This window comes from Bufo bufo, chromosome 7 (genome assembly GCF_905171765.1).
Source record: "Bufo bufo chromosome 7, aBufBuf1.1, whole genome shotgun sequence".
NCBI lineage: Eukaryota > Metazoa > Chordata > Amphibia > Anura > Bufonidae > Bufo > Bufo bufo.
The window spans coordinates 193,981,920-193,996,554 of record NC_053395.1 but is presented as its reverse complement, the minus strand read 5'-3'; the positions used below and the strand labels follow the sequence as shown (position 1 = coordinate 193,996,554).

The window sequence follows — 14,635 nt, the reverse complement described above, 5'->3', positions numbered from 1 at the left end:
TGAGGGGTGTAGTTTCTAAAATGGGTAATTTATGGGTGGTTTCCATTATGTAAGCCCCTCAGAATCACTATATAACTGAATTGGTGCTTAAAAAAAGTTTTTTAACATTTCTAACGTCCTAAAAAAATAAAATGACATTTACAAAATAATGCCAACATAAAGCAGACATATGGGGAATGATGACTGATAACTATTTTATAAGGCATTACTATCTGTCTTAGGCCTCAAACCGCGGATCCGCAAACCGCGGATCCGCAAAAAACGGAAGCCGCCCGTGTTTCTGCCGTAATTTGCGGAACGGAACGGGCGGCCGTCAATATAAATGCCTATTCTGGTCCGCACAGAGTGCTGTCCGCATCTTTTGCGGCCCCATTGAAGTGAATGGGTCCGCATCCGAGCCGCCAAAAAGGCGGCTCGGATGCGGACCCAAACAACGGCCGTGTGCATGAGGTACAATGTGTCACGAGAAAACAATCTCAGAATGGCCTGGATAATTAAAAGTGTCCAAATTTACACATGTCAGATTTGAAAAAAATGGTCTGGGCAGGAAGGTGGAAACTCGCCCGGGGTAGAAAGGGTTAAGAAGCCTTGGATGCAAGTGCTTTGGCTAAAGACAGATGCAGTAAATAGGCATCTGTACTTAAAGAGGCTGGGAGGCAGTAAAAAAATAAAAATAAATCATACCTCATCCATTTGAGTGTGAGGAGGCCGCCGCAGCTATCTAGCTTGAAGATCTTGCGCAAAATCTCATACGATGTCACCACGCCGGCCGACGAAGTTATCACGCACCATGCGAGATTTTGCGCTGGATCTTCAAGCAAGATGGCTGTGGCGACCTCTTCAAGCTCAAATGGATGAGGTAAGTTCAATTTATTTATTTATTTTTTAACAACCCCTGAAAGGCCTTAATATTGATCTTAGATGCAGTGATCAGCAATGAATGCAGCATCTGAGGGGTTCAATGATGCAGTGGCGGATCCAGAGCCTGGTCTCGGGAGGGGCACTTCCAGATTACTTTCTGTCCGCCGCCACAAAACAATGGTTCTTATAGAACAGACTCCACAGTGTAGAGTGTATACTGTATATTGTGTGACAGAGTGTATCCTATATGTGTATAACAAACATATTCCACATGAAAACGTACAATTACTTGGCTTGGCCCTTGGGGATCTCGGACACCACTTCAAACACTTTGACCGGGGGGCTCGGCGGAGCTGATGTGTTCTATCCTAATGAGAAAGATTTCATAATAAGGATTTGGAGAAGGGGCAGAGGGATAGCAGAGCAGGGAGAGGCTGGTGCTGCTACTATGGGGTCATACCAATGGGGGAGTAATAAAGCCCACCATAATGCCCCCCCCCAGTAGAAATAATTCTCCTTATAATGTGCAAAACATACCCCCTTGTAATGCCCCAGGTGAGCTAATGTCCCCATAGTGCCCCCATAATATGCCAGTATAAAATACCCCCATATAGTGCCCCCAGTAAATGCCCCCATAGTGCTCCACACCCTCCTTCCTCCTAGTGCCCCCCATAATGTACCAGTATAAAATGCTCCAGTAGATGCCCTCAGTGTCCCCCATGATTTGCAAGTATAAAATACCCCTTCTTAGTGCCACCCGTACATGACCCCATAGTACTCCTCTCCCCCCTTCCCCATAGTACCCACCATAATGTGTCCCAGTATAAAACTGTACTGTACAGAGCACCCTATATAAAATACACCTTCTTTGTGGCCTCAGCCCCTATAGTGCCCCTAATAATGTTCCAGTAACAAGAGCAACCCCCAATCATGTGCCAGTAATAACAGCCCCCCCCATGTGCCAGTAATAACAGCCCCCCCCATGTGCCAGTAATAACAGCCCCCCCCATGTGCCAGAAATAACAGCCCCCCTGTGCCAGTAATAACAGCCCCCCCATGTGCCAGTATTAATAACAGCCCCCCATGTGCCCAGGGCCGTCTTTACCGCAGGGCAAAAGGGGCAGCTGCCCCGGGCCCAGTTGCTCCTGGGGGGCCCAAGCAGCATTTTACTTGGATTTTACTTGGGCCCCCTATATTTTGTTGCCGCCGCCGCCCGCCGGCCCTGTAACATAACAAAGTCATGGTCTGGACTATAGAAAGAGAGAGTGAGGAGGGGGCGGGGCCCGGGGCCGCTCTGCGCTCCGCTCTGCTGCCTGGCCTCCTGTCTCTTTAACAGAGCAGACCAGTGGCTGCTGGAGCATGACGCAGCTGCCGCACAGGCAGAGAGAAGAAGGAGGCGGAGCCCCAGCCGGCAGCCACAACAGACACAGCCTGAGCCAGCCAAGCAACTAACAGAACTTACAGGTATGTGGTAGCCATGGGGGGGGCTCATATAGGACAGGGGGGGCTCATATAGGACAGGAAGGGGCTCATATAGGACAGGGGGCTCATATAGGACAGGGGGGGCTCATATAGGACAGGGGGGGGCTCATATAGGACAGGGGGGGCTCATATAGGACAGGGGGGCTCATATAGGACAGGGGGGGCTCATATAGGACAGGGGGGGCTCATATAGGACAGGGGGGGCTCATATAGGACAGGGGGGCTCATATAGGACAGGGGGGCTCATATAGGACAGGGGGGGCTCATATAGGACAGGGGGGGCTCATATAGGACAGGGGGGCTCATATAGGACAGGGGGGGCCTCATATAGGACAGGGGGACAGTGTGTGCTTTCCTGCTACTACATCAACCCCCCCCCCCCCCCCCCCAGGGATCTTGGGGGCATTAAGGGTTGGACTTTAACTCCTTGCTGCTGATGTTGAGTGTGCCAGTGTGTGTGTCCGTCCCTGTGTGTGTGTGTGTCCGTCCCTGTGTGTGTGTGTCCGGCCATGTGTGTGTGTGTGTGTCCGTCCTTGTGTGTGTGTCCGTCCCTGTGTGTGTGTGTGTGTCCGTCCCTGTGTGTGTGTGTCTGTCCCTTTGTGTGTGTGTGTGTGTGTGTGTGTGTGTCCGTCCCTGTGTGTGTGTGTCTGTCCCTGTGTGTGTGTGTCTCTCCCTGTGTGTATCACCATGCCCACAGTGTTCCTATGTCTTGACGCAGCTGCTTCAGAACGTTCTGTGCGGGACAAGAGGAAGAAGATGGAAGAGGAGGCAGCGCCAGCATGGAGTCCGTGCGATAGACACAGGGAGGCACACTAAGGACGAAGGTAACACTTCCACATGATCTACACTAGTGTTATCTGTGGTTTTACATAGGACTGCAGGTAACACTACCACATGATCTGCACTAGTGTTATCTGTGGTTTTACATAGGACTGCAGGTAACACTACTACATTATTTAGCACTAGTGTTATCTGTGGTTTTACATAGGACTGCAGGTAACACTACCACAAGGTTAGCTCGCACAGGGCGCCTGAACACCTAAGGCCGGCCCTGGCTGCGCACCCCATCGCCAAGGGATGACGTCACTGATGTAATATGCCTCTTATATGTGGAGAGCGGTGATGTCACAGATGTAATATATCACCTATATATGGACAGCGGTGATGTCACTGATGTAATATATTACTTATAAGTGATATATTACATCAGTGACATCACCACTCTCCACACATAAGTAATATATTACATCAGTGACATCACCGCTCATCACATATATGTGGAGAGCGGTGATGTCACTGATGTAATATATCGCCTATATGTGGAGAGCGGTGATGTCACTGATGTAAAATACAGTCGTGGCCAAAAGTTTTGAGAATTACATAAATATTGGAAATTGGAAAAGTTGCTGCTTAAGTTTTTATAATAGCAATTTGCATATACTCCAGAATGTTATGAAGAGTGATCAGATGAATTGCATAGTCCTTCTTTGCCATGAAAATTAACTTAATCCCCAAAAAACCTTTCCACTGCATTTCATTGCTGTCATTAATGGACCTTCTGAGATCATTTCAGTAATCGTCTTGTTAACTCAGGTGAGAATGTTGATGAGCACAAGGATGGAGATCATTATGTCAGGCTGATTGGGTTAAAATGGCAGACTTGACATGTTAAAAGGAGGGTGATGCTTGAAATCATTGTTCTTCCATTGTTAACCATGGTGACCTGCAAATAAACGCGTGCAGCCATCATTGCGTTGCATAAAAATGGCTTCACAGGCAAGGATATTAGGGCTACTAAGATTGCACCTCAATCAACAGCTTATAGGATCATCAAGAACTTCAAGGAAAGAGGTTCAATTCTTGTTAGGAAGGCTTCAGGGCGTCCAAGAAAGTCCAGCAAGCGCCAGGATCGTCTCCTAAAGAGGATTCAGCTGCGGGATCGGAGTGCCACTAGTGCAGAGCTTGCTCAGGAATGACAGCAGGCAGGTGTGAGCGCATCTGCACGCACAGTGAGGCGAAGACTTTTGGAAGATGGCCTGATGTCAAGAAGGGCAGCAAAGAAGCCACTTCTCTCCAAAAAAAAACATCAGGGACAGATTAATCTTCTGCAGAAAGTTTGGTGAATGGACTGCTGAGGACTGGCGCAAAGTCATATTCTCCGATGAAGCCTCTTTCCGATTGTTTGTGGCATCTGGAAAGAGGCTTTTCCGGAGAAGAAAAGGTGAGCGCTACCATCAGTCCTGTGTCATGCCAACAGTAAAGCATCCGGAGACCATTCATGTGTGGGGTTGCTTCTCATCCAAGGGAGTGGGCTCACTCACAATTTTTCCCAAAAACACAGCCATGAAAAAAGAATGGTACCAAAACACCCTCCTACAGCAACTTCTTCAAACAATCCAACAACAGTTTGGTGAAGAACAATGCATTTTCCAGCACGATGGAGCACCGTTCCATAAGGCAAAAGTGATAACTAAGTGTCTCAGGGACCAAAACGTTGACATTTTGGGTCCATGGCCTGGAAACTCCCCAGATTTTAATCCCATTAAGAACTTGTGGTCAATCCTCAAGAGGCGGGTGGACAAACAAAAACCCACTAATTCTGATAAACTCCAAGAAGTGATTATGAAAGAATGGGTTGCTATCAGTCAGGAATTGGCCCAGAAGTTGATTGAGAGCATGCCCAGTCGAATTGCAGAGGTCCTGAAAAAGAAGGGCCAACACTGCAAATACTGACTCTTTGCATAAATGTCATGTAATTGTCGATAAAAGCCTTTGAAACGTATGAAGTGCGTGTAATTATATTTCACTACATCACAGAAACAACTGAAACAAAGATCTAAAAGCAGTTTAGCAGCAAACTTTGTGAAAAGTAATATTTGTGTCATTCTCAAAACTTTTGGCCATAACATTATATGTGGAGAGCGGTGATGTCACTGATGTAATATAACATTATATGTGGAGAGCGGTGATGTCACTAATGTAATATAACATTATATGTGGAGAGTGTTCATGTCACTGATGCAATACAGCGCTCCAGATGGCGAGCAAAATGGTCGCCAATGTGCCTTAAAATTTGCAGATGGCGACAAGACTTGTCATAGACTACAGGCCTGAGGTCTATTTGGTAGTGAAATCCCAGCGCAGGCAGGCGTGATGATGTCATCACGCCCGCCTGTGCCAGGACGCGGTGAGGTGTGCGCGTCTGCGTTGCACCATCCCTCGCCGTACCAGCAGCTAGTGAGCGCCAGTGAAAGGAAACAGGTGAGTATAAGATTTTCGCTTTTTTTTTAAGGTGTGGGAAGGCGGGATCCAGGGGGCCCAAGTAAATTCTTGCCCAGGGTCCAATCAATATTAAAGACGGCCCTGCATGTGCCAGTATTAATAACAGCCCCCCATGTGCCAGTATTAATAACAGCCCCCCATGTGCCAGTATTAATAACAGCCCCCCATGTGCCAGTATTAATAACAGCCCCCCCATGTGCCAGTATTAATAACAGCCCCCCCCCCCATGTGCCAGTAATAACAGCCCCCCATGTGCCAGTAAAAGTATTGTATATATATAAAAAAAACAAAAAAAAAACACATACTTACCTCCATGTCAGCGATGCGATGCAGGCCTCTTCCGGCCTGTGTCCCGCGCTGTACGGCTCAGGCGGCCTCTGATAGGCTATAGGCACTAGTGCCTGCAGCCTATCAGAGGAAGGGAAAGGGACACGCCTCTCCCTCCCCTGCCTCAGCATAGCCATCTGTATCGCTGTCCTGAGGACGGCGATACAGATGACTATGGAGATGAACGCTTCCACAATGCAAGTGTTTATCTCCCTGTGCCTCGCCGCCGCCAGCTCGGGGGGGGGGGGGCAATTGCCCCGTTGCCCCACCCCCTAGATCCGCCACTGCAATGATGGAGAGGGCGCTTACTCTGTATTTATCTACTCTGTATTATGTATAAGCTATCTAACTATCTATCTAATGTAGTGTGGAAAGCACAGAGCACAGCAATGTCACCGCTCTCTCTCTCAGAACTTTTAAAATCTGTAGAAAATGGCTGCTGGGGAGGTTCTTATATAGTAAGGGGTAGGCAACTTTCCTATTGGTTGCTCAGACAAATACATTGCAACCTTCTAATTGGCCCACAAGCAAGAATGGAGGTTACTGATGAAAAAAAATCTAGAATATTCGCAATCGCCATTCACTGTAATTGTATCCATTATTTACTAGTGTTGGGCGCGAATATTTGAGACACGAATATTAATCGCGAATATCGGCACTTCGAGAAATTGTGAATATTTAGAATATATATCATCAGTAACCTCCCTTCTTGCTTGTGGGCCAATGAGAAGGCTGCAATGTCTTTGTCTGAGCTTAGCAACATCCCTAGCAACAAATATGAAAGTTCTAAGAAAGACAGCAGTGATGAATATTTGCCTAAATATTTGTGAAATATCGCAAATTGGAATATAGCCCCTGCCGCTCATCACTACTATTTACAAAGAAATGTCGAAGTTATTCGCCACAAAGCAATTTATTTATTTTTATTCGGCAAAGCAGCCAAATCGAACTTTAGACAACTTCTCTCATCTCTAGTGGTACTGCCTTATTAATGGAGCTAAGCTGCAATATAAGACATATCCCTTGGACAGGTGTGGAGCTGTTTTTGGAAGAAGGCAGTCATCTTTTCTTGTCTTTGAAAATTCTTTAACCACCTCCCGACCGCCTAACGCAGGGATGCGTCTTGCGGGCGGCCGGGTTATTCCTCCTGGACGCATATACGCAGTGCGGGTCGGCAAAAGGCGCACAAGGAGTTGGTCACCAGCCTGCCAGCCAATGATCATCGCTGGCAGGTTGGTGACTTTTAAAATAACGAACCAGCAGCCATATAACACATTATATTTATAAATATAATGTGTTAAATGGCTTCTGTGCTCTCTGCTGGTCCTTTTCGTCGGTTGGTCCCAGCAGAGAGCACAGATCACAGTGAGTACACCAAGCACTACATATTTAGCCCCCAGATCACCCCCCCCCCCATCACCCCAATTAACCCCTTGATCACCCCTGTCAATCACTAGTGAAAGGGAAAAAAGTGATCAGTGTAAACTGTCACTTTTTTTTTTCCACTAGTATTGACGGTTAGGTTTAGGATAGTTTAGGCCCCTTTGTTAGGTAGTTAGCTTCAGTTAGCGCCCAGCCCACCGCACCGCAGTCACTGATTCGCTGATTAGCGTATCGCTAATCAGCATTGGTACTTTATAGTATCTGTAAGTGATCAGAACTGATCACAGTCAGATCTATAATAGTATTAGTGTCACCTTAGCTCGCCTGATCGGTCGCCCACACGTGCGTTCACCCACGCCCGCCCCGCCGCAGTGACAAAAATATATATATTTTTTTAGCACTGCACAATCACTACACAAGCGCTGCGGCGATAAAAAAATCAGTTTGGATATTTTTTATCAATCGCAGCGGCTTCCTGTACTTCGCTAGCCTCCCATTTGTAAGACAGGCTTGCTTTTTTTCTTGGGTAGTCTCAGGGAATACCCCCTAAATTTAGTTGACCAAATGGCAAGGAAGGGGTATTCTTCTGAAGAGGCCTACAGGCTTCTGACCCAGTCGGATGAGGAATGGGAAGCCTCATCTGACGAATCCAGCGGGTCAGAATACGAACCTGTAGAAAGCAGTGGCAGTCTGACCCAAAGTTTGGATGATGAGGTTGAGGTCCCTGATACCACCAGGCGTACCCGGCCCCGTGTTGCTAGACCACAGGTTGCGCAGGATCCGCTTCAAGGGCAGCAGAGTGGGGCTGGCGCTTTTGGATTACGTGGGGAGGCATACACCAGCAGCGCAGCCCTTCCTGGACCTAGTACCAGCACTGCCGTAGAACATGGTGAAGTGGCGAGCACCAGAAGGGCAGTTTGCAGCCAAGATGCGCAAAGGGGCCCAAATTCCAATGAGTACCTTTAGGATTTCACAGGGCATTTTAACGCATTTGGATTCCAAACTACTTCTCACGCTTTAGGGCCCCTAAAATGCCCCACAAGTGACCCCATTTTAGAAAGAAGACACCCCAAGGTATTCCGTGAGGGGCAGTTAGCGGAAATATATATATACAGTGGGGGAAATAATTATTTGACCCCTCACTGATTTTGTAAGTTTGTCCAATGACAAAGAAATGAAAAGTCTCAGAACAGTATCATTTCAATGGTAGGTTTATTGTAACAGTGGCAGATAGCACATCAAAAGGAAAATCGAAAAAATAACTTTAAATAAAAGATAGCAACTGATTTGCATTTCATTGAGTGAAATAAGTATTTGAACCCCTACCAACCATTAAGAGTTCTGGCTCCCACAGAGTGGTTAGACACTTCTACTCAATTAGTCACCCTCATTAAGGACACCTGTCTTAACTAGTCACCTGTATAAAAGACACCTGTCCACAGAATCAATCAATCAAGCAGACTCCAAACTCTCCAACATGGGAAAGACCAAAGAGCTGTCCAAGGATGTCAGAGACAAAATTGTAGACCTGCACAAGGCTGGAATGGGCTACAAAACCATTAGCAAGAAGCTGGGAGAGAAGGTGACAACTGTTGGTGCGATTGTTCGAAAATGGAAGGAGCACAAAATGAACATCAATCGACCTCGCTCTGGGGCTCCACGCAAGATCTCACCTCGTGGGGTGTCAATGGTTCTGAGAAAGGTGAAAAAGCATCCTAGAACTACACGGGAGGAGTTAGTTAATGACCTCAAATTAGCAGGGACCACAGTCACCAAGAAAACCATTGGAAACACATTACACCGCAATGGATTAAAATCCTGCAGGGCTCGCAAGGTTCCCCTGCTCAGGAAGGCACATGTGCAGGCCCGTCTGAAGTTTGCCAATGAACACCTGAATGATTCAGAGAGTGACTGGGAGAAGGTGCTGTGGTCTGATGAGACCAAAATAGAGCTCTTTGGCATTAACTCAACTCGCTGTGTTTGGAGGAAGAAAAATGCTGCCTATGACCCCCAAAACACCGTCCCCACCGTCAAGCATGGGGGTGGAAACATTTTGCTTTGGGGGTGTTTTTCTGCTAAGGGCACAGGACAACTTATTTGCATAAACGGGAAAATGGACGGAGCCATGTATCGTGAAATCCTGAGCGACAACCTCCTTCCCTCTGCCAGGAAACTGAAAATGGGTCGTGGATGGGTGTTCCAGCACGACAATGACCCAAAACATACAGCAAAGGCAACAAAGGAGTGGCTCAAGAAGAAGCACATTAAGGTCATGGAGTGGCCTAGTCAGTCTCCGGACCTTAATCCAATCGAAAACCTATGGAGGGAGCTCAAGCTCAGAGTTGCACAGAGACAGCCTCGAAACCTTAGGGATTTAGAGATGATCTGCAAAGAGGAGTGGACCAACATTCCTCCTAAAATGTGCGCAAACTTGGTCATCAATTACAAGAAACGTTTGACCTCTGTGCTTGCAAACAAGGGTTTTTCCACCAAGTATTAAGTCTTTTTTTGTTAGAGGGTTCAAATACTTATTTCACTCAATGAAATGCAAATCAGTTGCTATCTTTTATTTAAAGTTATTTTTTCGATTTTCCTTTTGATGTGCTATCTGCCACTGTTACAATAAACCTACCATTGAAATGATACTGTTCTGAGACTTTTCATTTCTTTGTCATTGGACAAACTTACAAAATCAGTGAGGGGTCAAATAATTATTTCCCCCACTGTATATTTTTTTTTTTACAAAGTCTCATATTCCACTAACTTGTGACAAAAAATACAATTTTACATGAACTCACCATACCCCTCACGGAATACCTTGGGGTGTCTTCTTTCTAAAATGGGGTCACTTGTGGGGTATTTATACTGCCCTGGCATTTTAGGGGCCCTAAAGCATGAGAAGTAGTTTGAAATCCAAATGCTTAAAAATGCTCTGTGAAATCCTAAAGGTACTCATTGGAATTTGGGCCCCTTTGCGCATCTTGGCTGCAAAAAAGTGTCACTCATGTGGTATCGCCGTACTCAGGAGAAGTAGGGCAATGTGTTTTGGGGTGTATTTTTACATATACCAATGCTGGGTGAGAGAAATAGCTCTGTAAATTGACAACTTTGTATAAAAAAAATTAAAAAGTTGTCATTTACAGAGATATTTTTCACACACAGTATGGATATATGTAAAAAAAAAACACCCCATTGCCCTACTTCTTCTGAGTACGGCGATACCACATGTGTGACACTTTTTTGCAGCCTAGGTGCGCAAAGGGGCCCAAATTCCAATGAGTACTTTTAGGATTTCACAGGGCATTTTTAAGCATTTGGATTCCGAACTACTTCTCACGCTTTAGGGCCCCTAAAATGCAAGGGCAGTATAAATACCCCACAAGTGACCCCATTTTAGAAAGAAGACACCCCAAGGTATTCCGTGAGGGGTATGGTGAGTTCATGTAAAATTTTATTTTTTGTTACAAGTTAGTGGAATATGAGACTTTGTAAGAAAAAAAAAAATCTATTTCCACTAACTTGTGACAAAAAATAAAAACTTCCATGAACTCACTATGCCCATCAGCGAACACCTTAGGGTGTCTACTTTTCGAAATGGGGTCATTTGTGGGGTGTTTCTACTGTCTGGGCATTGTAGAACCTCAGGAAACATGACAGGTGCTCAGAAAGTCAAAGTGCGTAAATTAATTTTTTTGCACCATAGTTTGTAAACGCTATAACTTTTACCTAAACCAATAAATATACACTTATTGCATTTTTTTTTATCAAAGACATGTAGAACAATACATTTACAGAAAAATTTATATAGAGATGTAGTTTTATTTGAAAAATTTTACAACAGAAAGTAAAAAATATCATTTTTTTGCAAAAATTTTGGTCATTTTTGATTAATATAAAAAAAAGTAAAAATGTCAGCAGCAATGAAATACCACCAAATGAAAGCTCTATTAGTGAGAAGAAAAGGAGGTAAAATTCATTTGGGTGGTAAGTTGTATGACCGAGCAATAAACCGTGAAAATAGTGTAGTGCAGAATTGTAAAAAGTGGTCTGGTCATTAAGGGGGTTTAAGCTAGGGGGGCTGAGGTGGTTAAAGTCACAATAGGGTAAGAAAAATCTGCTTTACCTTAGATGTTCCTTTTGTGGAATAGTATAGTCCAGAGCGTCGTAGCACAAAATACTGTTTCTTCCATGACTTCTTCCCTTTCTCTGACATGTACAGGTAGCTGTGGACTTCGGGGTATGTGGTTGCACTAAGAAAAGTCTACATAAAAAAGATAAGTAATAATCCTTGTAATATCAAGTGTACATATGTATCCACCAAGTATACATAGACAGCTCCAGTGTTCGAAGCGGCTCTGTGTAGGGAATATAAAGGTGGAGTCACTGATACAAGAATCAGCTCACATACCATGCTAGGGACAGTGTTGCTGAAAACTTTGCTGTTATTTTCCTACATCATCAGTCATATTGATATTAACCACTTTACTGCACTAGACCACCAGGGATTCTTTAATTAATCCCCTCACTGACCTAGACCACAAGGGATTCTTTTATACACCCCTTCACTAATCCTAATCTACCAGGAAAACAGAAATCAGTACCACTGTTCTAGACCACCAGGTGTACTGACATTAACCCCTTTACTGTCCTAGACCACCAGGAATGCAGAAAATAACAGTCACTGCCCTGCCCTACCATGATGCTGTTTAATACTATATGCCTGGATGCCATGTGGTATTGTATATCAGGCTACTTTATAGATAATTATTAGAGTGCTGTATTTTAATATTTATTTTGTGCAGTTCTGCATTTTTCATCTTAGAGGCAACAACATCCAGATCCATAACTGCTCTTCTTGGAGGCTAGGAGTCAACCTTGACAGTGATGCAGCTGAAAGTCACAGAAAGGTAACAGGTGACATTGATGAGGAGAAATTGCATGGGAGAAGCTGACTTTTTGCACCATGGCCCTCAAGCCTTTAGCTATGTCCCTATAAAATACACCTCTCAACGGGGGCCCAGGAGCTTCAGGTTTGCCTCTGGCAGTACAATATATTTTATTACAGTTCAGTAGTGAAATAACAACTGGAAATGATTAAAAATAATGACATTGTGCACATACAGTAGCCTCAAACTAAAGATAAGTATGCGCTTCTTGGAGATCATTACTAACCTTTAAGGTATCCAAAGACTTGGCTGTGCCATTCACTTCATTGGAATAAGACAGCATTAAATCTGGAAAATAGTCCTATTAACATGAAATCATTAAATGCAAATACAGTAATGTCTCAACTGGTATACATTAATATACACACATATATACAGTATATACATATACACTAAAGTTGAAATGTAGCCTTAGGCTAACTAGCTCAACTCCATTAATTCTATGGACGTATGTCTCCAATTTCATATAAAACATGTCATACCCCGCAAAGGCTAAGGTATTCTCCGCCTGAATCATTGCTTCTAGGGTCGAATATCTCCCTTTATGTGGTGTCCAATGTAGCCTGTAGGACAGCTGTACAGACCCCATGCCTTGGTGACTGACGTTGACCCCATGGCCAAGTGAATGAGACTGACCATTTATGAAAGAGAATGGTGCCACATATAACCAAAAAGCAAATTCTGTCATATTCATATTTTAATATTAGTTCCAATTCTGGCCATTACTCATCAATAATGAGCGGCAGGGGCAATATTCGAATCCGCAATATTTCGCGAATATTTGGGCAAATATTCGTCATATATTCAAGAATTCGTGATCTCAAGTCATTATCTTCTTGATTGCGAAAATCGGTAATCTAAAAATTTGCAATAAAAATTTGCAATATGAAAATTCGCGATGAACACTACTCCTAAAGTCAAAGATATTGCAGCCTTCTTATTGGCCCACAAGCAAGAAGTAGTGAGGGATCATGGGTACTGATAAAATAAAATCTAGAATATTCGCGATTGCCAAGATATAGCACTACATTCTTGATATTCGTGAATTCTCGAAGTGCCAATATTCGCAATAAAAATTCACAATTAGAATATTCGCGATCAACACTATTACTCATATCTTTTGTAATTACTGCCCTCTAGCTTTGTCCTTACCTTACCTTAGCACCTCTTACCTTTTTTATATTTGTCCTTGGAGGTGCTGGACTAGTAATTGGACATCATGCTATCCTTTTTCTATAGAACTACTTTTGTACAAATAAGGTCAAAATCTCCTCACAGAAACGGATTAAATTAGTTTGGCATGACCGATCCCTTACGAAGCCATGCTGATATGGCGTTATTTGCTTATTTCCGTTGAGATGCTCTAAGATAGCATCTCTTAGAAAACCTTTAAACAATTTACCCACAACAGATGTTAAACTTACCGGCATATAGTTTCCAGGCTCTGTTTTTGGACCCTTTTTGAATATTGGCACCACATTTGCCATGCGCCAATCCTGTGGGATATTCCCTGTCAGTATAGAGTCCACAAATATCAGAAATAAGGGTCTGGCTATGACATTACTTAATTGCCTTAGGATACGGGGGTGTATGCCATCCGGTCCTGGCGATTTGTCTATTTTAATCTTTTTAAGTCGCTGATGTACTTCTTCCTGGGTCAGACAACACACTTTTAATGGGGAATTTATTTTTACATTCTGCATGTCAACTGACAGTTTATTTTCCTCAGTGAATACATTGGAGAAAAAAAATATTTGACAGCTTTTCTTTCTCCTCGTCGCTCTCTGCGACTCCCCCCTCATTACTCTTTAAAGGGCCGACACCTTCAGATTTATACTTTTTAACATTTATATAATTGAAGAACATTTTAGGGTTAGTTTTACTCTCTTTGGCAATTAATCTCTCGATCTCTAGTTTGGCCGCTTTTATTTGTTTTTTACATGTTCTATTTTTTTCCTTATAGTTTTTCAGGGCTTCCGTGCTACCCTCCTGTTTTAGTGATTTATATCCTTTCTTTTTGTCATGTATTGCTTTCTTTACAGTTCTGTTTATCCACATTAGTTTCTTTTTGTTCCTTAACCTTTTATTCCCATACGGTATGTACCTCTCACAGTGAGCTTTTAGGATGCTTTTAAAGATATCCCATTTTGTGGCTGTATTTTTATTTTTGAGCACTTTGCCCCAGTTAGTTAGGCCTATGGCCTCTCTTAGTTAGCTAAATTTAGCTTTTTTGAAGTTTGGTATTTTTGTTCCTCCCTGAAGAACCGCTCTTTTGAATGATAATTGGAAGGTTATTACTTTATGGTCACTATTTCACAAGTGTCCCCCAACCTGCACGTATGTTGTTCTGTCAG

General features: G+C 43.9%; 1 protein-coding gene across 1 annotated transcript in view; it reads right to left on the bottom strand.

The window, feature by feature from the left end:
* Positions 1-14,635, bottom strand: part of GRB14 (growth factor receptor bound protein 14) — a 79,574-nt gene that overhangs the window by 47,788 nt on the left and 17,151 nt on the right. Inside the window, exons 4-5 of the mRNA XM_040440281.1 lie at positions 12,508-12,582; positions 11,459-11,596 (exon numbers count right to left, since the gene is read on the bottom strand). Coding sequence (XP_040296215.1) covers positions 11,459-11,596; positions 12,508-12,582 — 213 coding nt within the window. The remainder of the gene's footprint in view (positions 1-11,458; positions 11,597-12,507; positions 12,583-14,635) is intronic.